Source organism: Thalassophryne amazonica, chromosome 15 (genome assembly GCF_902500255.1).
Source record: "Thalassophryne amazonica chromosome 15, fThaAma1.1, whole genome shotgun sequence".
NCBI classification, from domain to species: Eukaryota; Metazoa; Chordata; class Actinopteri; order Batrachoidiformes; family Batrachoididae; genus Thalassophryne; species Thalassophryne amazonica.
This window is the reverse complement of record NC_047117.1, coordinates 41,990,660-42,017,158: the sequence shown is the minus strand read 5'-3', so window position 1 is coordinate 42,017,158 and position 26,499 is coordinate 41,990,660. Positions and strand designations below refer to the sequence as shown.

The following is a 26,499-nucleotide window of genomic DNA, read 5'->3' as shown; positions in this document are numbered from 1 at the left end:
TCAATTAGTGATGAGTAGTAAGATGTCCTAGCTTTACGGAGGGCTTTTTTATAGAGCAACAGACTCTTTTTCCAGGCTAAGTGAAGATCTTCTAAATTAGTGAGACGCCATTTCCTCTCCAACTTACGGGTTATCTGCTTTAAGCTGCGAGTTTGTGAATAATACCACGGAGTCAGGCACTTCTGATTTAAGGCTCTCTTTGTCAGAGGAGCTGCAGCATCCAAAGTTGTGCTCAATGAGGATGTAAAACTATTGACGAGATAATCTATCTCACTCACAGAGTTTAGGTAGCTACTCTGCACTGTGTTGGTATATGGCATTGGAGAACATAACAGAGAAGGAATCATATCCTTAAACCTAGTTACAGCACTTTTCGAAAGACTTCTACTGTAATGAAACTTATTCCCCACTGCTGGGTAGTCCATTAAAGTAAATGTAAATGTTATTAAGAAATGATCAGACAGAAGGGGGTTTTCAGGGAATACTGGTAAGTCTTCAATTTCCATACCATAAGTCAAAACAAGATCTAAGATATGATTAAAGTGGTGGGTGGACTCATTTACATTTTGAGCAAAGCCAACTGAGTCTAATAATAGATTAAATGCAGTGTTGAGGCTGTCATTCTCAGCATCTGTGTGGATGTTAAAATCACCCACTATAATTATCTTATCTGAGCTAAGCACTAAGTCAGGCAAAAGGTCTGAAAATTCACAGAGAAACTCACAGTAACGACCAGGTGGATGATAGATAACAACAAATAAAACTGTTTTTTGGGACTTCCAATTTGGATGGACAAGACTCAGAGTCAAGCTTTCAAATGAATTAAAGCTCTGTCTGTGTTTTTGATTAATTAATAAGCTGGAGTGGAAGATTGCTGCTAATCCTCCCCCTCGGCCCGTGCTACGAGCGTTCTGGCAGTTAGTGTGACTCGGGGGTGTTGACTCATTTAAACTAACATATTCATCCTGCTGTAACCAGGTTTCTGTAAGGCAGAATAAATCAATATATTTGATCAATTATTATATCATTTACTAACAGGGACTTAGAAGAGAGAGACCTAATGTTTAATAGACCACATTTAACTGTTTTAGTCTGTGGTGCAGTTGAAGGTGCTATATTATTTTTTCTTTTTGAATTTTTATGCTTAAATAGATTTTTACTGGTTGTTGGTGGTCTGGGAGCAGGCACCGTCTCTACGGGGATGGGGTAATGAGGGGATGGCAGGGGGAGAGAAGCTGCAGAGAGGTGTGTCAGACTACAACGCTGCTCTACAACTAGTTGGTGCTGTGTACCACAGAAAAGTTCTAATCCACCTTAGTAGAAAAAGAAAAATGTTTGATTCAGATTTGAACTGAACACGTCATTTGAACGATGGACTTCTAATCACACCAAACTTATATTGGTGAGTAAACGACCGTATTTTATGCCAGAAATGAGGTCCAGGTTGTTAAATGCAGCATTTGTCCTTTAATTTGGGTTGCCTTATATACACATGTTTAAACTAACAGACAACAGCTGGTTCATGTTGGTTTATTAGTGAAGCAGATAACTGAAACAATCCTTCAAATGGTGATCAAATTCTGCACAAATACAGCTGGAGCCAAATTAATGGAGCAACTTTAACTTTTGACTCCTGTACAAACTGAAACTGACCTTTGTCACCATTCTTATCATTTATCATTCTTATCACTTATCATGTTTCCATCCCGTGACTTGTCAAAAGAAAATGGCAATAAAAGTGATTATTATTTACCGTTTTGTTGTTGTTGTTGTTGTTGTTTTGTTTTTTCAAGTTTTAAAGATTTGCTTTCAATTTGAGTTTGAGGAAAATAATTTTAGAAATTTTTATTCTTTATTTTTTGTTTTTCTTGTATTTAAAATGACATAAACAAATTAAAATGTGTGAAAAAGTGTTCCAATACTTTTGGAGGGCACAGTATCCTAACCTTATGATGAGTGCAAAATAAGTGTGGTATTATTACTGTTTTGTTTAAGAATGTTTAATTTTCACTGTTGCTGCACTTTGTGTCAAATCATAGTCATATTGTATATCATATTGACATGAATATTCAGTAAGGTATATCTTCTATTATATATTCAAATCTAAGGTGGAACTCTACTAGTGTTTATTAAGGTACAGCTAAATATCTTAAAAGAAAAAAAAAAGAAAGCAGAGCCACTTAAGTGTCTGGTCTTGAGAACCAGGGATGGTAGGTTGAAAAACGTTTTTATCTCATGGGAACTCTTCCTATCCCACCTAAGCGGTTCAAAAATATGGACAGGATGTATATAAGTGACATTTACATGACAATTTATATGACAATATTGAGATACGATAATTTGGCCATATTGTACAGCCCTACTGTCAACTCGCTGAAAACTTTGAATATTAATTTACATCTACATTAAAAAATGCTTAAAGTGGTGGGGGGTTAAGATGGCTGTAATTGGGGGGGGTCAGCCGAAAAGCAAAAAAGCAAAATGGTTAAAAAGGTGGAGAGTATGGGGGGCAGAGTCCCTCCAGAAGCAGAAAGGCAAAATAAGGAAAATGCTTAAAAAAGTGGGGGGTCTGGGGGGGCCCCCGGGGGGGCCCCCAGAAGCCGAAGGTTTTTTGCTATGCTAATGTTCTGCTGAAGCATTTACTCAAAATAAAGTTTGAAGGACCTAAATGACATGGTGAGATGCTGATGTCACCAATAATGTCACCAATAATAATAATAATATTCTTATCCTTATTCTTATTATTATTATTATTGTTATTGGTTATTGAGATATCGGCATCAATTTGATCAGCTAGCATTTAGCTTAGGTCCGTGTGTTATACATCATACGGATAAAGTGAGGAACCTTGGAGTAATTTTTGATCCTGCGTTGTCCTTTGATCTCCACATCTCACAGGGGGTCGTTTTGACCGTTGGGGTTTTACATAATTATTGTATGGCCTTGCCTTACAATATAAAGCGCCTTGGGGCAACTGTTTGTTGTGATTTGGCGCTATATAAAAAAAAATTGATTGATTGATTGATTGATTGACATTAGAGACATTACAAGGACTGCCTTCTTCCAATTGCGAAATATAGCGAGGATTCGTCCTATTCTGTCTATGGCTGATGCTGAGACTTTGATTCATGCATTTGTCTCTTCTAGATTGGACTATTGTAATGCTCTATTCTCTGGCTTACCGCAGTCCAGGATCAGGGGTCTTCAATTGGTTCAGAATGCTGCTGCCAGACTTTTGACAGGGAGCAGAAAGTTTGACCACATTACACCAATCTTGGCGTCCCTGCACTGGCTTCCTGTTTCTGCAAGATCGGATTTTAAAGTACTGATTTTAGTTTATAAAATTGTTCATGGACTTGCACCTCCCTATCTGGCTAACCCCTATGTACCAGCTCGGGCCCTGCATTCTCAGGGTGCAGGACTTCTGTGTGTTCCCAGGGTGAATAAAAAGTCTGCCGGTCACAGAGCTTTTTCCTATCGTGCCCCAGCTCTGTGGAACGATCTGCCGGCACACATTCGGCAGTCGGACACTGTGGAGACCTTTAAATCACGTTTAAAGACTCATTTATTTTCCCTGTTTTATCATTAGTGTTATGATGTGTTTTTAATCTTGTATTCTTTTACTGCTGTCTTTCTTTTATGGTTGTTTTTATTGTTTTAAATTTTTAATTGTTTTTTATGTTGTGAAGCGCCTTGGGACGATTTTGTCGTGAATTGGCGCTATATAAATTAATAAATTTGAATTTGAATTTGTTATTATTATGATCATTATTATGTGTCATTACTTGCACTAAACTACCCTCACCCCAACCTTTTTTGGAATACGAGGTCTGTCCAAAAAGTAACGGACCTTTTTATTTTTTTCAAAAACTATATGGATTTGAATCACGTGTGATTGCATCAGCCAAGCTTGAACCTTTGTGCGCATGCGTTAGTTTTTTCACGCCTGTCAGTTGCGTCATTCACCTATGGGCAGGCTTTGAGTGAGCACTGGTCCAGCCGCCTTGTCAGATTTTTATTGTCAGGGAAATGGCAGAGCGGCTGCCGCTTTGCTCCATGAAATTTTTTTCAGAAACTGTTAGAGACAGCCAATTGGAAACCATTCGAAAGATTCAGATGACTTTCGGTGAAGATTCTGTCGGCGTCACATGGATTAAGGAGTGTTAAAACCTTTTTAAAGACGGCCCACAGCGGCGGAGGGCGCGCAACAAAAAAACACCTCCATGTTGGAAACCATTCGGAAGATTCAGACGGCTTTCGATGGCTTTTCAGTCGAGTGAGTATCCGAGAAATTGTGTAACAGCTGGACATGCCACAACATGTGAGACTTCCTGTGAGACTTCCAACACGGAGGTGTTTTTTTTGTTGTGTGCCATGAGCGGCTCCGTGCCGATGCTCAAAATCCTGGTCTGGTCGTTCTAGCCTGTCGATGGCCGCTCAGTGCGCCGCGCGCCCTCAGCCGCTGTGGGCCGTTTTTAATCCGGTTGTAATAATCCTTAATACGTGTGACGCCAACAGAATCTTCACCGAAAGCCATCTGAATCTTTCGAATGGTTTCCAACTGGCTGTCTCTAACAGTTTCTGAAAAAAATTTCATGGAGCATGGCGGCAGTCGCTCTGCCATTTCCCTGACAATAAAAATCTGATGAGGGGGCTGGACCAGTGCTCACTCAAAGACTGCCCACAGGCGAATGACGCAACCGACAGGCGTGAAAAAACTAACGCATGCGCACAAAGGTTAAAGCTTGGCTGATGCAATCACACGTGATTCAAATCCATATAGTTTTTGAAAAAATAAAAAGGTCGGATACTTTTTGGACAGACCTCATATGTTGTTGGCTTGAAATGTAGGAATAGATGATTATGAGCAAAAGAAATGATGCTTGTGAAACAAAACACACAAAAAACTGGGTTCATACAGAAAAATCACTGTGCCCCCCTCCCACACACACACAGACACAGACCACCACAACCAGTTTCCTTACTGTCTCAGCTTTTTCTGATTTGGGGGTTGTAGTGACTTTCTATCTTGGGGTCTGTAATTTCATTATTGTTTTGCTCAGATATTTGTTTGTTCAGATATTGTTCATCACAGGGAACATTCCATCTGCTAACTTTGACATCATGCAGTTATTGAGAGGTGATAAAATTGGGAATCATTCAAAATTTTACTTATATTGCAAATCAGTACACTCTCTTCTGTATGTCTAGTAATTTAATGTAAAATCTGCATCAGTTGTTTTCCACGTCTCCCGTAAGAACAACAGTTAATAAAGGGAGAGCGCAACAAGGCCTGAAGATGTAAAGAACTGGAAAATTAAAGAGATGGTTATGGTGCAGAATAAAATAGAAACAGGAAAAACAAATGGTAATGAGAGCTAGCAGGTCAGAAAATGGTATCACACATGCTGCTGGAAAGCTTGTCAGTACTTACAAAACCTCAATTTTCAGTTTGTAAACCTTCTCGTTTTCATCCATTTTCTCTGAAGGAACAAAACATCAGGTGAACAGAAGCTTTAGGAACTACTTAAAGTTCTTTTTTGAAAACAAGACAAATACTGAGAATGGCAAAGAGTCAAAGTCAATAAATGCTGCAGCAATACACAAAACCAAAGAAGAAAACTGAAAATACACAGATTTACCTTGAAGGAGCTCCACAGACATGTTAAACTTCTGACAGTCACTCTCCTTCTCTTTTGGCAGAGCGTAATACAGTGAGACCATCTGACAAACACACAAAAAATGTAAGAACAATGCCTTTGCTGTCATTTTTACCTCCACCAACGAAGTTGGACGATGTTATATTATCACCCCTCTTTGTTTGTTTGTTTGTTTGTGAACAGCCTGCAGCATGTAATTTTTCATATATCATTATGAAATTTTTACCCACACCGCTCTTATCCATATTGAATGCCCCCAAACATACATCAGGATGCTGTTTGTTGATTTTAGCTTGACATTTAACTCCATAAGCCCCAGCCAACTGATCAACAAACTGCAGACACTGCAACTTGTACCCCCCCACCCCCCCCACCCCCGCATGTTGGTGAAAGACTTATTGACGAACAGACCCCAGTAAGTCAGGATAGGCACACCCACATCCTCCACTGTCATCCTCGATACTGGTGTTCCTTTGGGCTGTGTTGTGAGTCCTGTCTTCTACATGCTATACACCCATAACTGCACTGCCACTTATGGCTCCAACACCCTCATCAATTTTGCAGATGATAGAACCATTGTAGGGCCTATCAACAATGATGATGCGGCACTGACCTCACAAACTTCAGGTTTCTTGGACTGTACATCTCAGAGGACCAAGGCTGGACTGTGAGCACCACCCACATTGTTAAAAGGCCCAGCAGCATCTCTTTTTCTTGAGAACGCTGAAGAGGAACAACTTCCATCCACCTCTGCTGGGAAAACTTTTACATAATAGAGAGTGTCCTGATCTATGGATATACAGTGTGGTATGCCAGCAGCGCTGCATAAGAGAAGAAACAACTGCAGCGGGTCATCAAAATTGCACAGTGGATCATTGGTTCTCCACTCCCATGCCAAGAGGAGATCTACTCGAGCCATCTCCTCCGATGGATGACAAAGATCCAGGATGACCTTGTCCACCCATCCAGCTTCTTTAGGGGAGGTGATGGTCTCATGGTTAAGCGTTGGGCTTGAGACCAGAGGATCCATGGTTCAAATCCCAGCCTGACTGGAAAATCACTAAGGGCCCTTGGGCAAGGTCCTTAATCCTGTAGTTGCTCCCAGTGTGTAGTGAGCGCCTTTTATGGCAATACCCTGACATCGGGGTGAATGTGAGACATTATTGTAAAGCGTTTTGAGTGTCTGATGCAGATGGAAAAGTGCGATATAAATGCAGTCCATTTACCTTTTTTTTCCATGGCTGTGAAGAGACTACTGCAGGAGCCATGACCCCCTCTCAACACACACACACACACACACACACACCCACACACACACACCTACTACCTCCCAGTCCAAGAAATGGACAACTGTTTTTCACACTAGTTTAATACAGACTATTTATAAATAACATGTTTTACACTTAATATGTATTACTTATGTTACCTTTTAAAATAATTTCTTCTCTCTGCCTGTGACATTGTAGCTGCTAAAAGAGATGCTGACAAACAGAATTTTGTTTTTTGTTTTTGTATAATGAAGATAAAGCTTCTTCTTGTCCTTTTTCCACTGAGCTGTCTACTCTACACTTGTAAAGATGGGAGGAAATGATGCACAGAAAGTTGAACATGTGAGGCAACAGTGTTAAACACTATGCCACTCTGCTTCCCCATGACAAGTAGCAGACATCTGGCTCAAGATGCTTTTGACTTTAAGGTGTATAATAAAAGGTGTCCTGTTCATTTTTGTGATGCATCAAACTCAACTTGCCTGTACTTGGGAGAAATCTGTGAACACTGAAAAAAAAAGTATTGTAATACAAACTGGAATTTTTCTGCAATTTTGCAAGTTCTCCCACTTAGAAATCATGGAGGGGTCTGAAATTTTCATTTTAGGTGCATGTCCACTGTGAGAGACATAATCTAAAAAAAAAAAATAAAAAAAAAATCTGGAAATCACAATGTATGATTTTTTAAATAATTTATTTGTATGTTACTGCTGCAAATAAGTATTTGAACACCTGTGAAAATCAGTGTTAATATTTGGTACATTAGCCTTTGTTTGCAATTACAGAGGTCAAATGTTTCCTGTAGTTTTTCACCAGGTTTGCTCACACAGCAGCAGGGATTTTGGTCCACTCCTCCATACAGATCTTCTCCAAATCTTTCAGGTTTGGAGTTTCAGCTCCCTCCAAAAATTTTCTATTGAGTTCAGGTCTGGAGACTGGCCAGGCCACACCAGGACCTTGAAATGCGTCTTACGGAGCCCCTCCTTAGTTGCCCTGGCTGTGTGTTTGGGGTCATTGTCATGCTGGAAGAACCAGCCATGACCCATCTTCAATGCTCTTACTGAGGGAAGGAGGTTGTTTGCCAAAATCTCGCAATACATGACCCCATCCATCCTCCCTTCAATACGGTGCAGTCGTCCTGTCCCCTTTGCAGAAGAGCACCCCCAGAGTATGATGTCTCCACCCACATGTTTCATGGTCGGGATGGTTTTCTTGGGGTTGTTCTCATCCTCTAAACATGGTAAGTGGAGTTGATTCCAAAAAGCTCTATTCTGGTCTCATCTGACCACATGACCTTCTCCCATGCCTCCTCTGGATCATCCAGATGGTCACTGGTGAACTTCAAACGGGCCTGGACATGTGCTGGCTTGAGCAGGAGGACCTTGCTGCCCTGCAGGATTTTAAACCATGACAGCATCATGTGTTACTAATGTAATCTTTGTGACTGTGGTCCCAGCTCTCTTCAGGTCATTGACCAGGTCCTCCTGTGTAGTTCTGAGCTTTCTCAGAATCATCCTTACCCCACAAAGTGAGATCTTGCATGGAATCCCAGACCGAGGGAGATTGACAGTCATCTTGTGTTTCTTCCACTTTCTAATAAATAATCATAACAGTTGTTGTCTTCTACCAAGCTGCTTGCCTGTTGTCCTGTAGTCCATCCCAGCCTTGTGCAGGTCTACTGTTTTGTCCCTGGTGTCCTTAGACAGCTCTTTGGTCTTGGCTATGGTGGACAGGTTGGAGTGTGATTGATTGAGTGTGTGAACAGGTGTCTTTTATACAGGTAACAAGTTCAAACAGGTGCAGTTAATACAGGTAAAGAGTGCAGAATAAAAGGGCTTCTTAAAGAAAAACTAACAGGTCTGTGTGAGGCAGAATTCTTGCTGGTTGGTAGGCGTTCAAATACTTATTTGCAGCAGTAACATATAAATAAATTATTGAAAAAATCATACATTGTGATTTCCGTTTTTTTTTTTTTTTTTTTAGATTATGTCTCTCACAGTGGACATGTACCTAAGATTTCAGACCCCTCCATGATTTCTAAGTGGGAGAACTTGCAAAATCGCAGGGTGTTCAAATACTTATTTTCCTCACTGTACATCATGGATAACAACAACAAAGAACACAAAACATTCTGGGAGTTGTAACCTCAAGAAAAACACATGACTGAGTGAGCAGATTTATAATAAAATTGTTTAAAAACATTTGTTCTCAAATTGAGTTCAAAAAAGCACAACAGGGGATAAAAGGTTGAAACAAAAGCGTGTACATACTGTGAGCGTTGCTTCCCCTGAGCCAGTGGCAGTAACTGTCACATTCTGGTTTATGTCATTTATCTGTTGGGATGGACACATGATCAGCAGAAAGAAACACAGGAAGTGACACACAAGATGATGTTAAACAACGGGGTTGCAAACCTTTGATGTTCTTGTGGTAAACTGGGTTTGCTTGTTGAAGTTAAACTTCTCAGGATTTGATCTGCCTGGTAACAAGAGGTCCACATTGAGATTGTAATCGATTTCCTTGGCACTGACCCAGTATTCAGCTACGGCCTGGTACACCATTATGGTAGCCTAGTAGGGACAGGGAGACCGGAGGTGGAGGTGAGGACAGCTGTAATATCAAATTGTTTAAAAAGTGTGAACCCAGCACCCAAACAAAAACAAGTAATACTGGGCTGAAATGAAATAATATATCTACATAGATGTACGTAGAAAGGGGAGCTCAGTATGTTACCTGTGTTGAGCCATATCCTCCGCCCACCTTCTGCTGTTTGTTGAACCATCTGACAACAGGTCTGGCATCCTCAAAAGCCTTTAATTGGAGAAAACTGGGTGGTTGATTCTTTACTACTTTAAAAGTGATGAAAATCAACATTCTGGTCCTGATATACACGTTTCTAAAGCATACAACAGAGGTGGAAAAGCCTGGCTTCAGAAAGTCCTACCACAAATGTGTTCCATCCACATGCTAAATGAGCTTTTCAAGCATGTAGATAATATGGAAAATATGGGAAATTACCTGTTTCAGATGCAGAGGTAAAGCAGTACAGGGTAGGACTTTTACTCTCTGAACTATGCTCCTGTAAAAACCTTAAATTATAAATGTTCACGGGTATGGCTGTGAGTCGTCTGAGGTTGCTGCAGCCACTTCTGTGTCCTTCTCTGGTGCGACATGTTCGGCCTCCCCACCTGTTCGCCTCTAGGATCACTGCGCCACCTCAGTGTGCTGACTCCACTCTCTTTGCCATCTGTACCAGGCTGTATGCCACCAAGAAGGCAAAAGCTAAAGCAAAGAGCCAGCCAGCTAAGCCGAACATTAATGCCTCTCTGGTGGAAGACATCATCAGTCTAGATGAAGTGAAGGAGGACATGACAGCCGTTCTTGAGACGCTCAAGGATTTCACATGCAACCTAAGCATCCGAACCTCAGCAGGAGCCCTGGATCACATTGTGGTGACGACTCAAGACGGGAAGTTCCCTCTCAACCAGCTCAGTCAGATCTCCATGCTCCATGGAGATCTGACCACCACGGTTGATAATAAAGGTCCTATGTGCATCTTGAAATTTTGACTATATTTTCATTTAAAGACATTAATAATATACTTGTGTTATAACGTGATTGTGCCATCAGAAAATACTGGATGTGATAGAAATATAAATGCTTCTGCAACAAGGGACTATTATGACTGTTATGACATAGTTGTACAAAATGCAAGAGATTTGGGGGGTTCAAAGGTTTTCATTTAAAAACAAGATTATTTCAGTGGTGTTAGGCTTGAGTCTTCCTCCTGGCTTTAAGGTTTGAGTCCTCCTGGCTTTAAGGCTTGAGTCCAAGTGCAGCACATCTTGTCAAGATTTGACAGGCGCTTTACTGACTTTGCATCCATTGAGCCTGTTGTCAGTTTTCTCTGTTTTCCATTTAGGGAAAGTATAGATGTGGAATATATAACGTCCAAAGTGGCATCACTCTTCAACCTGGACAGTTGTGCTATTGAGAATGAGATCCTCACAGTGAAAAATGACATTGAGCTCAAATCCAGAGAAGTGCCATGGTTTGTGTGAAGGATGTGCTGTTGGTGTGCTGTTGTTGCTTTTTGCACGTCACATAGTGCAAATCTGGCAAATTACATCATCAAACTGCACGTTACTCAAGATCATAGGCAGTTGTGATTTTCACATATCAGTTTGTCAGTTAAGGCGGCACGGTGGCTTAGTGGTTAGCACTGTTGCCTCACAGCAAGAAGGTTGTGGGTTCAATTCCAGTGGTCTTTCTGTGTGGAGTTTGCATGTTCTCCCCGTGTTTGCGTGGGTTTCCTCCAGTGCGTAGGAACCGTGGGTTTCCTCCGGGTGCTCCGCTTTCCTCCCACATCCAAAGACATGCGGGTTAGGTGGATTGGAATCTTTAAATTGTCCTTAGGTGTACGTGTGCATGTCTGTGTTTGTTTGTCTGTTTGTGGCCATGCAACAGACTGGTGTCCTGTCCTGGGTGTATGCCCTATGACTGCTGGGATAGGCTCCAGCTCCCCGCGACCCTTAATTGGACTAAGTGGTAGAAGATGGATAGATAGTTTGTCCGTTATCGATCATCACCTGTGTACTTATCCACACATCCACATATCCGCTTAGTCCTTAATTGGACTAAGCGGTAGAAGATGGACAGATAGTTTGTCGGTTATCGATCATCACCTGTGTACTTATCCATGATACTTGAGAACTGGGCTTCAAGGTATACCCTTATCCCAAACATTCGAACTTATTTACACTTAGAAAAGTTAAAGCCACTAAAAGAAATAAAATCTAATAATAATAATAATAAGAAGAAGAAGAAATTAAAAAGTGGGAAAAATGAATGAAGATTTCACATTCAACTGATATCTAATTTCTAGTTTGAAAAATGCATGTTGCAACTTTTTTAAGTGAAGCATTATGTATGAAGTCTCTACTATATTCTATTGCTGCTTTATGCATGCTCACCTTGACTTTGACCAGAGCCAGAAGAGCATAAGCTGTTGCCTCCATTGTAAAATCATGTCTTCCACGCACAGGCCAATGGCTTAAATCTGAGGAAGACACATAAATCAATGTTCAATATGAGACACATGCTTTTATGAGAAAGATGTTTTCATCTCTGACAAACTAGACCATAACAAAAAACTGTTAGAAATGTTACAAATAAGGAAAGGACATTTACTTTTTTTAGTTTCCCCTCCAGCTTCTGAGCATAAGATTCCTATTGGCTGTATGGTGACACATAGCAGGTAAATGTGTCTCCCAATTCATCCCCTGCTTTGTCTAATGATTGCTGTCTTGCATTTCATTCTTTCTGATATCTAGTTTAAATAATGATCTCTTGAATTATTCAGTGTGGTTCAAAGGTAATAAATTATCATTAAATATAAAAAAGACTAATTTTATGTTATTTGCTGGCAATAAAAAAATGCAATCATGATCAAATTAAAATTTATATAGACAACAAAGAAATATCAAGGGTCTCTTCTACATGTTTCTTGGGTGTGTGGATGGATGGCAAATTGTGTTGGAAAGACATATTGAACGTTTGTAAAACAATAACTAACTCAATAGGAATCATTAGCAAAATAAGACATTTAGTACATTACAAATGTATTTTAACATTATATTACAGTTTAGTTTATCTTTATTTAAATGAATGCAATATTGTATGGGAAAGTACCTTTGCAACTTATATAAACAAAATTTTTCTTTTACAGAAAAAAAAATAGTTCGAATAGCTACTCTTGTGCTCCAAGTGCACCTTTGTTTTTCAATTGCAGCTCTTAAATATCTTTCATATAAATATCTTCCTGACCGGTACATTTGTTTTCAGAGCTCTTTGATACTTATTGGCCTTCTTTTATTCAAAATTATTTTGTGCATAACCATCAAATTCATAATTAACCAACAAGGCAGACCTCACATTTGCATTTACCTTTGCATAGAACCAATCGTTATCAGTGTCACATCAGATATCATGGTGTTAAATCTTGGAATGATATGGTACATCTTGTAAATCCACTCATCACTTTATACAGATATAAAAATGGATTAAATGATAAAATACTCCTGCATGACTATTTATAATGACAACTTAATATTACCTGGTATAATTGATCTAAATGTTTTAAACTTTGTGAATGTTATAATACTGTTGTATACTGTTGTGGTTTTTTTTTTTTTTTGATAAGCCTCTTTGGCTTCTACCACTCCCTTGCACAGTATGCTCATATTGTATCTTTTTTTTTATTGTCTTATGTATATATATTATTTTCATAAATTGTAACATTTTGTTATGAATTTCTATTGTGCTAATACATTTTTTAAAAAGTGCTTAGGCCATTCTAACAGTTACAAAGTTGCAAGCCGTTGCAAGCAAAGAGTAGAACAGTGCAAAGTCTATCTTAAGGCCAAGCCCAAGAGTTTGAAGGTGTACAGTTCGACAGAACAATCCAGAATCTCGGCAGGGCCACAAGCACTCCTGACCTGAGACTCTGATACCACCATCAGCTACACCAATCCTATGTCCCCAGCTCCAGCAGTGGCACTTTTGGCTGTCACTGTACTTCTGTGATGCTCCAATTTATTGTCCATCATCTGGCACAGGTCACACCTAATCCAGTTGCTCAGCATGTGACTCTCAAGCACTCATCAGTACCAATACTTCATGCAGAGAGAAAAAGAGGAGAATCAGCTGGTCAGAACCAACGTCACCTAGGGCGCTAATGTAGTCGCTGGCAGCTAACCTATGCTTCAATATCAACCCCAAAATTTCTATATAATGAGACAGACATGCTCCATTTTTACTAACACAATTTAAGAGGAGAGGAAAAATGGTTCCACACTACGCACATATGTTAGCCATATGAAAGGGAAAACCCATGAGTCTTTAATCTGGATTTGAATGACTCCACAGAATCCAACTGTTTTATCTCAGAAGGCAATCATTCCATGTAACAGGTGCATGATAAGAAAACACTCTGTGGCCCACTGACATATTTTTAACCTTAGGGATGAACTGTAATACTATATCCTGAAAATGCAGAGCTCAAGCTGGAACGTTAGGTTTAATTAGGTTGGCTAGGTAGTGAGGTGCAAGTCCGTGAATGATTTTATAAGTTACTAATAAAACCTTAAATTCAAACCTTGCAGAAACAAAAAGCCAGTGAAGTGAGGCCAAAATCGGGGTAATTTGGTCAAACTTTCTGTTTCTACCTAAGATTCTAGTACAGACATGGGCAAACTATGGCCCGTGGGCCATTTACGGCCCATTTGGCTTTTTAATCTGACCCGCCTAACATGTTCAAACTATATTATTAAATTTAATTACCATGAAATCACATTTGTTTTAACGTCCCTGCAATTACTGCATTCCCCCATTAGATGGCGCACATTGACCCTTGTTGGAGTGTGCTGTATTGTGCTGCAATCAGATGCTCCTTGGATGATCCTAAAATTACCTAAACTTCAAGTCATTTTAGCGATTTGGCTCTTTATTTAGAACTTGTCTCTCCAATGTTTCCAAATGCACATAAATGCAGCATTACTCTCAGCTTTGCTTTTTCACATTGCACCCTTCTGTGAAAATGAGCGGACCAAAGAGAAGAAAAGTGGACCGTGAGTGCTGAGTGCTTAATAAGGAATGGACAGTAAAATATTTTTTGCTGATGTCCGATCATCAGCTGTATGTCTGATATGCCAGGAAACTGTTGCAGTTTTTAAAGACTACATCATCAGCTGTGACTTTGCAAGGAAGCATGCTAACTATGCTATCAAGCAGTCAACGCAAGAACGGACAGCTACTGCTCACAGGTTGGTGGCTAATTTACAGGGTCAACAAAATTTGTTTCACCGACAAACTGCAATTCAAGAGTCAAGTACCAAGGCAAGTTTTTTGCTGGCATTCAACTTTCAAGTTTAAAAAGATCAGTTTATCACGGAGGACAGTGACTCGCTGTGTGGAGCTGACTGATGAAAATACTGCCAGCGACTTAAACAAAAAGGCAGAGTCCTTTACATTATATTCATTAGCACTGGCTGAAAGTAATGACATAAAAGACACTGCTCAGCTCCTAATTTTTATCCAAGGGATTAATGAAGATTTTGAGATCACGGAAGAGTTTTTAACTATGGAGTTCCTGAAAAGAAAGATGCGGGGAGAGGACTTATATGACAGGGGGTCTGCTGTCATCGAGAGAATGAAGTTACCTTGGAGTAAACTTGCCAATGTTAGCATGGATGGATCACCAAATTTAACTGGAAAAAACGGTGGGCTGCTGAAAAGAATCCAGGATAAAGTCAAAGATGAAAACCCTGACCAGGATGTTATTTTCCTGCATTATTCATCAAGAATCTCTGTGTAAGTCTGTATTGCAGCTTAATCATGTGGCAAGTCCAGTGGTAAAACTTGTGAACTTTATACGCGCAAGGGGACTCCAGCATCGTCAGTTCATTACTTTCCTGGAGGAAACGGGTGCAGATCACCAGGACTTACTTTACCACTCTCGTGTTGGCTGGTTAAGTTTGGGCAAAGTGTTTCAAAGAGGAGAGTAACTCTTTTTTGGAGTTAGTGGGGAAATCCAATAAATTTCCTGAGTTGAGTGAGAGGAACTGGCTTTGTGGCTTTGCTTTTGCTGTGAATATATTTTCCCACATGAATGAGCTGAACGTGAAGCTACAGGGGAAAGATCAGCTTGTGCACGACATGTACACAAATGTGAAAGCTTTCAAATCCAAGCTGACTTTATTCTCCAGACAAATTTCAAACAAATCTTTCACTCATTTTCCCACACTAGCTATGCAGAAAGAAGCCACCTGAAATGTGGAGAAGTGCAGCAAATCACTTGACGACCTGTGCAGAGAATTCTGCCTTCGGTTCTCTGATTTTGAAAAAATTGACAAGTCACTTCAGTTGGTGTCTTGTCCCCTGTCACATGACACTGAAACAGCACCACATGACCTGCAATTGGAACTTATCGATCTTCAGTCTGACTCCATCTTAAAGGAGAAGTTTCACTCTCTAAACGTGAAAGACTTTTATGCTTCACTCATAAGGAAGCCAAGTTTCCAAATCTCCGGAGGATGGCACAGAAGATGCTGGTGCTGTTTGGCTCAATCTACTTGTGTGATCAATGTTCAGCATCATGAATATCAACAAAACCCATCACAGATTCAAGTTAACTGACCAGCACCTCAGATCCACCCTGAGAGTTGCCACAACAAAGCTAAACCCAGACTTTGATGCACTGGCAAAAATGGGAGAACAACACTGTTCCCACTGAAACTGATTGTGAGTTTCTCTACTACTATGAAATAAATGCATTTGTAAAATAATATGTACAATAAGCCATTCATATTCATGCTTTGCTGCCTGTTAAAGACCAAAACCTTTTCTATAATGGCTTTTACATGTCATTTACATTAGTTCACATAAACACTCCATCCATTTGCTCCTCGTCGTCCCCCTGTCAAATTTTAGAACTCAGTGTGGCCCACAAGTCAAAAAGTTTGCCCACCCCTGGCATAGATAATACACCTGCAATATTGTGTCCAACATGCCTGTAACAGCTCAGTCAGGTGAGCTGCATAGAGAGTCAGTGCGTTTCACACCGCACACGGCTGAATGGGCTGTTACAACTGTATTACACATCATAAACCTGTTACAACATCTGATCCATATGGAGGACTGACATCGCAACAGTATGAATACTCGACAGCCGCTCGATATTTTTCCACCCTGAACACACCTCGAAAGTAGCGGGTAATCTCTCCCACGAACTTCCCATATATACAGACAGCTCATCAAGTGTCCGACAAGAGAGGACAAAATTCTGGATCACTGTCACACAATGACGAACATTGGTTATCATGCTGTCCCACATGTTGCACTGGGCCACTCTGACCATGCCGTGTTTCACCTGATTCCTACCTACAGACAGAAACCTAGCTCTGCAAACCTGTAGTGAGGACATCTACACTGTGGAGCAATGAGGCTGTGGAGGATTTACAGGCATGTTTAGAAAAAAACAAATTGTGATGTGTTCAAAACTGCCACCAACAGTCTGGATGAGTACACAGATGCTGTGACTTCATATATCAGCTTCTGTGAGGACTGCTGCATTCCATCACAAACCACAGTGAGATATATCAACGACAAACCCTGGTTCAGTCCTAAACTCAGACAGTTGAGGATGCAAATGAGGAGGCCCTCAAAAGCGGGGACAAGGTCAGTTTTAAAGAGTCAAAGTACACATTCGGAAAGTTGGTTAGAGAAGCTAAACAACTGTATGCTGAGAAACTCCAGCATCAGTTCTCAGCCACCGACTCCACTTATGTCTTGAAAAGTCTCAAGCCCCTTTCACACCAGGGCTGCTTTGAGTTGCGTTGTGCATCGTCATGACAATGCCACGTGGAAGCAACTCAGTGCCGAGATGATGTAACTCAACGCCACAACAGCACGAGGGACGCAAAGGATGAAGCAATTCGGACGCCAAAAATTAAACATGTTTAATTTTTTTTGTGTGTGTGTGTCCTGTGCTCGATGCAGAAATTAAGTGGTTTCAGTGCAAGTCAGAGCAACGTGACTCAACATGACTGGAAGCCAGACCCTCACAATACAACGTTACCCGACGCCAATTTATGATTCCTGCTGTGTTCCATTGTTCCCGCAGTATAAATCACGCAGGATTGTTTTTATACCGTGTACACAATGCTGTAAAAACTACATGCTGAAAAACAGCACAAAAAAAAAAATACTGTCTCCCCATCCACGTTAAAGAACTGTGCAGACCAACTCTCCCCGATGTTCACAGATATCTTCAACAGTTCACTGGAGATATGCCAAGTGCCAGCATGCTTCAAAGCGTCCAACATCATCCCCATCCTCAAATAACAAAGAACTTCAGGAATTAATGACTGCAGACCCGTCACCCTGACCTCTGTGGTGATGAAGATCTTTGAACGGCTTTTCTCCACACACCTCAAGGCCATCTTTGACCATCACCTGGATCCCCTGCAGTTCGCCCACAGAGCCAATAGTTCGGTACACAACGGTGTCAACACGGCCCTCCACCTCATCCTCCAGCATCTGAACTCCCCAGGAACCTACATCAGGATTCTGTTTGTGCACTTCAGCTCTGCTTTCAATGGGATTATCCCTGCCCTGCTGCAGGACAAGCTCTCTCAGCTTGGCGTGCTGGACTCCACCTGCAGGTGGATCAGTGACTTCCTGTCCAACAGGAAGCAGCATGTGAAGCTGGGGGGCATGTCTCTGACACACGGTCCATCAGTACCAGATCCCCCCAAGGCTGCGTTCTTTCCCCTCTACTCTTCTCCCTGTACACCAGCAGCTGCACCTCTAGTCACTAGTCTGTAAACGTCCTGATGTTTAAAGATAAAGATAAAGATATACTTTATTGATCTCACAGAGGAGAAATTCACATGTTACGTCAGCTGTTAAAAAAACACACAAGGTGGGTGCAAGTAGAGGAAAATGTTCATCAAACAGTGTGTGCAAGGATAAGCAATAATAATAATACTTGTAACAGTACAGGACATAAGAAATGAGGTAGAAATAGAATATGTATGTATATATACACACACACACACACATATGTGCATATGTATATGTGTACGAGGTCTATTAGAAAAGTATCCAACCTTATTATTTTTTTCAAAAACCATATGGATTTGAATCACGTGTGATTGCGTCAGACAACCTTGAACCCTCGTGCGCATGCATGAGTTTTTCCATGCCTGTCGGTTGCGGGTCCAGCCCCCTTGTCGGATTTTCATTGCCAGGAAATGGCGGAATGATTTGGGCTTTTTTTCCATCAGAATTTTTTCAGAAACTGTTAGAGACTGGCAGCTGGAAACCATTAGAAAAATTTATCTGGCTTTCAATGAAAATGTTACGGGCTTGGTAGAGAATAAGGAGTGTTACTGTCGCTTTAAGGACGGCCCCGAGCGGCTGTGGGGCGCGCCGCGCTCCAAAGCTGCCATCGACAGGCTGAACAACCATTCATTTATAAACAGATGGCTGTCTGGATCCGTGACCATTGTGTGCCATTTCTCTGGTTATCACAAGAGCTGGACATCAACCATTTTCCGGCAGATTTCACTTTTAACAAGAGATTTTGTCATGGAAAGCCGAGCGGAGGCTTCGCGATGGATTCGCTACTGGAGCGAGACAAAACCACCTCCGTTTTGGTCTCACAGGACGGCTTTGAGATGGCGTTCAGACAGCTGTCGGTGGTTTTTCCATCGAGTGATTATCCGAGAAATTGTTGATGTGCCTGGACATGCCAGAACATGTCCCGTGAGGCTTCATCACGGTGTTGCTTTGCGCCATGCGGCACCGCCGCGACGCGCGGAATTCCTCCGCACGTCTGTCTCAATGTGCCGAAAAAGTGCTGATGTCCATGTCTTTTCACAATTCCTGTGCTAGTCAGACGACGTCCCGGATAAAACACAGCATCCAGTTTGGAAATGAACAGCACATTACACTGTTACAGGAGTTTTTGTCATGGAAAGAGGAGCGGAGGCTTCACGCATCGCGGCGGTGCCACATGGCGCAAAGCAACGCTGTGACGCGCATTTTCACATTGTCATATTTTTAACATTTTCACTGAAAGCCAGATAAATTTCTCTAATGGTTTCAAGCTGCCAGTCTCTAACAGTTTCTGAAAAAATTCTGATGGAAAAAAAGCCCAAATCATTCCGCCATTTCCCGGCAATGAAAATCCGACGAAGGGGTGGACCACTCCTCACTCAAAGCCTGCTCACAGGAGAATGATGCAACCGACAGGCATGCAGAAACTCACACATGCGCACGAGGGTTCAAGCTTGTCTGACGCAATCACACGTGATTCAAATCCATATGGTTTTTGAAAAAAAAAATAAGGTCGGATACTTTCTAATAGACCTCGTATATGTTTGTATGTATGTATGTATGTATATATATATATATATATATATATATATATATATATATATATATATATATATATATATATATATATGTACACATACATACGTGCATGTACATGTGCACATGCATACGTATATACGAGGGCTGTCAATAAAGTTACGGTCCTTTTTATTTTTTTCAAAAACTATATGGATTTCATTCATATGTTTTTACGTCAGACATGCTTGAACCCTCGTGCGCATGCGTGAGTTTTTCCACGCCTGTCGGTGACGTCATTCGCCTGTGAGCACTCCTTGTGGGAGGAGTCGTCCAGCCCCTCGTCGGAATTCCTTTGTCTGAGAAGTTGCTGAGAGACTGGCGCGTTGTTTGATCAGAATTTTTTCTAAACCTGTGAGACACATCGAAGTGGACACGGTTCGAAAAATTAAGCTGGTTTTCAGTGAAAATTTTAACAGCTGATGAGAGATTTTGAGGTGATTCTGTCGCTTTAAGGACTTTTCACGGTGTGAGACGTCGCGCTGCGCTCTCAGGCAGCGTCATCAGCCTGTTCAAGCTGAAAACCTCCACATTTCAGGCTCTATTGATCCAGGACGTCGTGAGAGAACAGAGAAGTTTCAGAAGAAGTCGGTTTCAGCATTTTATCCGGATATTCCACTGTTAAAGGAGATTTTTTTAATGAAAGACGTGCGGACGGGTCGATAACCATTTGTAAAATCCAGGCGGCTTTTGATGGCTTTCAGTGGAGTGAGTATATGAGAAATTGTTTAACAGGCAGGACATGTTCCAACTTGTCCTTAAGGCTTTCAACAGAGGTGTTTTTCCTGTGGCGGAGCGTCGCGGCGGCTGCGTCCCGACGCGCGGACCCGTCCGCACGTCTTTCATTAAAAAAATCTCCTTTAACAGTGGAATATCCGGATAAAATGCTGAAACCGACTTCTTCTGAAACTTCTCTGTTCTCTCACGACGTCCTGGATCAATAGAGCCTGAAATGTGGATGTTTTCAGCTTGAACAGGCTGACGACGCCGCCTGAGAGCGCAGCGCGACGTCTCGCACCGTGAAAAGTCCTTAAAGTGACAGAATCACCTCAAAATCTCTCATCAGCCGTTAAAATTTTCACTGAAAACCAGCTTAATTTTTCGAACCGTGTCCACTTCGATGTGTCTCACAGGTTTAGAAAAAATTTTGATCAAACAACGCGCCAGTCTCTCAGCAACTTCTCAGACAAAGGAATTCCGACGAGGGGCTGGACGACTCCTCCCACAAGGAGTGCTCACAGGCGAATGACGTCACCGACAGGCGTGGAAAAACTCACGCACGCGCACGAGGGTTCAAGCATGTCTGACGTAAAAACATATGAATGAAATCCATATAGTTTTTGAAAAAAATAAAAAGGACCGTAACTTTATTGACAGCCCTCGTACAGTACATATATGCATATATATAAACATGATTGGGATTGAAAAGGAGATAGGAACATCTTCTTTACAATATGTGAAATGGAGTTTAGATGTGGTAAGGTGACATTAGTGCAGGGATTTGTAAACGAGTTGTTATTAAGTTTGAGGATGATACAACCCTCAGAGGCCTCATCTCTGATGAGGGTGAGTCTACCTACATTTGGGAGATTGATCACCTGGTGTCCTGGTGCAAACAGAACAATCTGGAGCTCAATGCCCTCAAGACAGTGGAGATGGTTGGTGACTTTAGAAAGAACCCAGTGCCGGCCAACCCCATCACCCTGTGTGACTCCCCAGTTGCCATTGTGAAGTCCTAGCATTACCTGGGGATCACCATCACCCAGGACCTCAAGTGGGAGCTGAACGTCAGCTCTCTCACCAAGACAGCACAACAGAGGATGTACTTTCTGCAGCAGCTAAGGAAGTTCAACCTGCCAAAAACAATGATGGTGAACTTCCATACTGCTATCATTAAGCCCATCGTCTCCTCCTCCATCACCCTGTGGTACGCTGCTACCACTGCTAAGGACAGACTGCAGTGTATCATCCACACAGCAGAGAAGGTGATCAACATCAATATGCCACCCCTCCAGGACCTGTACACATCCAAAGCCCCGAGGCAAGCAATGAAGACAGTGGCTGATCCCTCTCACCCAGGACACAAACTTTTTGTCACCTTCCCTTCTGGCAAATGGCTGAGGTCCATCGGGATTAAAACCTCAAGACGTCCACAGCTAGACATATAAATAATGCCAGAGATCTTCATTAACCCTGTCTCCCTCCCTCCACTCCCACAAAGTACAGATTACTCATCCTTGCACTGAAAGGTACATCTGCAAGTCTTGCACAGCCCCATTCCACTGCTATATTTAATTGACAGTGAATATAGTTTTGCCGCTTTGTCTATTTCTGTCCTTCACTTCTTACAGAGGTATTTTCCTTTTATTTTCATTGTCATTACAGAAGTATTTTCCCTTTTCTTTTTATTGTTGTTTATGCACCAGTGACACCAGATCAAATTCCTTGTATGTGAGAACTTACTTGTCAATAAATTTGATTGTGATTGTGATCTCAGGTGATATTGTGTTACTGTATTGGGTGGGAAAAGTAAGCTCATTCCTCATGAGGTCAACCATAAACATTATGCCTGCACAATCAAGCTGGTAGTGTTACTGAACAACTGTCATTCAACGTGGAGAATGTCTCTCCTAACTCTCTGTCTTTATGCCATCTTGTCTGTTTAAGACACTCGTAGTTTTGCACCTTAGAAGCTCTCTTAAGAACTAAGATGCTTTGTGAATAACTTTTATGTTACAAGGGAAAATTCTAAAAAATGTCTAAGAATTTGAGGAATTCTAAGAATATTATTAGAATGACTTCACTTAGAGGTACTTTTAGCCTTAGGATACTTCGTGGATATGGGTCCTGGGTCCATATTCACAAAGATTCTCAGAGTCCTCTCAGAGAGCTCCCAACTTAGCCTAAAGATTGCGATCAAGGAATCTTAGCTCAAGAGTGATCCAGGAAGTTTCTGAGAGCAATTCAGAAAGGAGGGGACATAGAATTTTATCTTTGTGAGGAGGCGGCACACTGCACCACATTGCTAGGTATGATGCAGTCTTCTAAAAGCTGTCATTGGTTGTCACAAAAATGGAAAGAGAAAATAACAAATGCTGTCTGTGCTCCTAGTTATGAATGGACAGTAAAATCAACCGATCACATAACTTAACTGTATTAGGAAGTCATGATGATGTCATGATGATGAAACTTAGCAAAATTAAATGTTTGAACATACCTAGTTCCCATGCCAATTATTATATTGATTAACTTATTGTTATGTTTCCTCTCCATGCTGGTAGTTTTACTACCTAATGTATTTGATATTAATGGTGGACACAGACTCAGCTGACAGCAATTCCTGTGATTGCTGGCATCCTTATAAAAAGCGGTATGATTTGGCATTGTTTTCGACCAAAACAAAGAACAAAATGGATAAAAACAGAACTAGAAAGCCCAACTGGACAGAATAGCAGTGCCTGCTGTTAGCACAACTCATGGAGGAGAATAAAACAGTTTTAAGAGGGAATATGGAAGAGGGAATGGAAAATTGAATTGCACTGACTTATAATCCCTCTCCGAAGGACTTTCGGTCAGCACCAAGGTGCTTCTGACGGACCATGAGGCAGGAGGGGAAAAAGGGGAACCATCCACGCTGTCTACAGTAAGGATGGGACTCTCTTGACCTCAACTAAGGATGTAATCCAGCGCTGGAAGGAACACTTTGAGGAACTCCTGCATCAGACCAGAGCACCCTCTGTAGTAGGGGCAGAGCTGGAAGCTGATGGAGGATTTTCATCTACACTCAAAAATATAAATGCAACACTTTTGGTTTTGCTCCCATTTTGTATGAGATGACCTCAAAGATCTAAAACTTTTTCCACATACACAATATCACCATTTCCCTCAAATATTGTTCACAAACCAGTCTAAATCTGTGATAGTGAGCACTTCTCCTTTGCTGAGATAATCCATCCCACCTCACAGGTGTGCCATACCAAGATGCTGATTAGACACCATGATTAGTGCACAAGTGTGCCTTAGACTGCCCACAATAAAAGGCCACTCTGAAAGGTGCAGTTTTATCACACAGCACAATGCCACAGATGTCACAAGATTTGAGGGAGCATGCAATTGGCATGCTGACAGCAGGAATGTCAACCAGAGCTGTTGCTTGTGTATTGAATGTTCATTTCTCTACCATAAGCCGTCTCCAAAGGCGTTTCAGAGAATTTGGCAGTACATCCAACCAGCCTCACAACCACAGACCACGTGTAACCACACCAGCCCAGGACCTCCACATCCAGCATGTTCACCTCCAAGATCGTCTGAGATCTGCTGAAACAATCGGTTTGCATAACCAAAGAATTTCTGCACAAACTGTCAGAAACCGTCTCAGGGAAGCTCATCTGCATGCTCGTCATCCTCATCGGGGTCTCGACCTGACTCCAGTTCGTCGTCGTAACCAACTTGAGTGGGCAAATGCTCACATTCGCTGGCGTTTGGCACATTGGAGAGGTGTTCTCTTCACGGATGAATCCCGGTTCACACTGTTCAGGGCAGATGGCAGACAGCGTGTGTGGCGTCGTGTGGGTGAACGGTTTTCTGATGTCAATGTTGTGGATCGAGTGGCCCATGGTGGCGGTGGGGTTATGGTATGGGCAGGCGTCTGTTATGGACGAAGAACACAGGTGCATTTTATTGATGGCATTTTGAATGCACAGAGATACCGTGACGAGATCCTGAGGCCCATTGTTGTGCCATCCAAGAACATCACCTCATGTTGCAGCAGGATAATGCACGACCCCATGTTGCAAGGATCTGGGTCTGACTGGTATCCCCCCCAATAAAACAGAACTGCACCTTTCAGAGTGGCCTTTTATTGTGGGCAGTCTAAGGCACACCTGTGCACTAACCATGGTGTCTAATCAGCATCTTGATATGGCACACCTGTGAGGTGGGATGGATTATCTCAGCAAAGGAGAAGTGCTCACTATCACAGATTAAGACTGTTGAATGTGCACTCGCAGGGCACTTGTTGTCTTTCGACCACTGGTGTATGTGAATGGTTGTTGGCGACAGCTGTGCGAAGCGTTTGAGGCAGCTCAGATTTTTCAAAAGTGGCATGCTATTCCTCCTTTGTGCACCAGTCGGTGTCAATTGTGTTATGAGTAAAGGGGCCCTTATGGAGATGTTAGACTCATGTAGGTGTGTTGTATTTTACAATGAATTCTCCCTTAATTTATTTGGAAATGTGAATCAGGATTTTTTTTTCCAAACCTGGAGAAATGAACTTCTTGAGGACATCCTGGTTCAGTTTGTTTTCATTGGCCAGAGCATATGATGTCACTGCAGCGGCGTACGGATTATTAAGGTTATGCTGGCGTCTTTCCAGGTAGGACACAGCTTTATCTATGGAGCCTGGTAGACTCTGCACAAAAAGAAAAGACAAATGATGCCAGCTGATAGCATGACTGTGATACTTTTTTTGCTATCTTGTGTGCTTCACTTTGAGATTGAGGAAATAAGGTGAATTGTTTAGCAAATAAAAACAGATACATCGTAATATCTGAACACAAGTGTTTATCACTAAAATTAAACAAGAAAAGTGCTAAATGGAATGCGACTAGATAAAATACTTACATTAACACTTTCAGCACATAGAGTGCGAGCCTCTTGCATAGCAATAAGGCAGAAGGCAGTCATAGAGGCATCCGAATCTAAGCCAAGCACATCCCCCTACATACATACAATAAATACACCAATATCATTATTATCATAACTATCACAAGCTCATGTGTTTATGCACACAGCAGGACAATGATACATGATGGTGTGCATTTCAATCAACCATTGTATTGAAGGTAAAAATGGATGTTGCTGAAAGTGCACGTACAATCATCTCTCCATGAATCACAGGTCCATGTTCACTAAACAAGCCATCTGGTTTCTGCGCATTCAAAATCAGATACTTGACAGCATCACATATCACATGTCTTTCAATTCCTATTAAACTATTGGCCATAGCAAATACTTTGGCAACATATGCAGTCAGCCTTAAAGAGAAGAAGAAAGCACATGGTGTAATAGTTTAACATTTCATTTCAATGTAAGATAAAAACAAGTTGAGAAATTGTAGATGTTCATGCTCACCAAGTACTGGCTTGGCGTTGGGGGAAAGCAGCAAAAGAGCCATCAGTTTTACGGTAGCCAAGTTCATTGCGGTAGCCTGGACATAATGTAACAAGATTATTGTTACTGCTACTACCAATTAAACTGAAATAATAAAATCTGCACTGAATCATACAAATACTGCTAACACTGTGCTTTGTGTGCCTACCAGTCTGTATATGTTGAAGAGCTTCGTTGCGTTTTTGAAATCCCACAGTTCCCCACTGATTGGTTTTGTCCAAATATATGGTTGCGATGACAGGTAAGGTCATGCGTATCATGTTCTGCTCTCCACATCCTGCAGGTTGGATGATCAGACTACCCATTGATGTTCCACTAATGGCATTTTCCACCAGTGCACTCACCTGCTCTCTTCCTGTTGGTTCAGACAAAAAATAAGAGAATTCAATTCACAAATACAAACATCACTGTCTATCTGTCTATCA

The 26,499-nt window shown here is 41.5% G+C and overlaps 1 protein-coding gene across 1 annotated transcript in view; it reads right to left on the bottom strand.

The window, feature by feature from the left end:
• c3a.1 (complement component c3a, duplicate 1) overlaps window positions 1-26,499 on the bottom strand; it is a 259,058-nt gene that overhangs the window by 56,595 nt on the left and 175,964 nt on the right. Inside the window, exons 25-35 of the mRNA XM_034189134.1 lie at window positions 26,223-26,429; window positions 26,036-26,111; window positions 25,779-25,938; window positions 25,526-25,621; window positions 25,163-25,313; window positions 11,902-11,987; window positions 9,662-9,739; window positions 9,343-9,498; window positions 9,199-9,261; window positions 5,643-5,724; window positions 5,435-5,483 (exon numbers count right to left, since the gene is read on the bottom strand). Of these exons, the coding sequence (XP_034045025.1) occupies window positions 5,435-5,483; window positions 5,643-5,724; window positions 9,199-9,261; window positions 9,343-9,498; window positions 9,662-9,739; window positions 11,902-11,987; window positions 25,163-25,313; window positions 25,526-25,621; window positions 25,779-25,938; window positions 26,036-26,111; window positions 26,223-26,429 (1,204 nt within the window). The remainder of the gene's footprint in view (window positions 1-5,434; window positions 5,484-5,642; window positions 5,725-9,198; window positions 9,262-9,342; window positions 9,499-9,661; window positions 9,740-11,901; window positions 11,988-25,162; window positions 25,314-25,525; window positions 25,622-25,778; window positions 25,939-26,035; window positions 26,112-26,222; window positions 26,430-26,499) is intronic.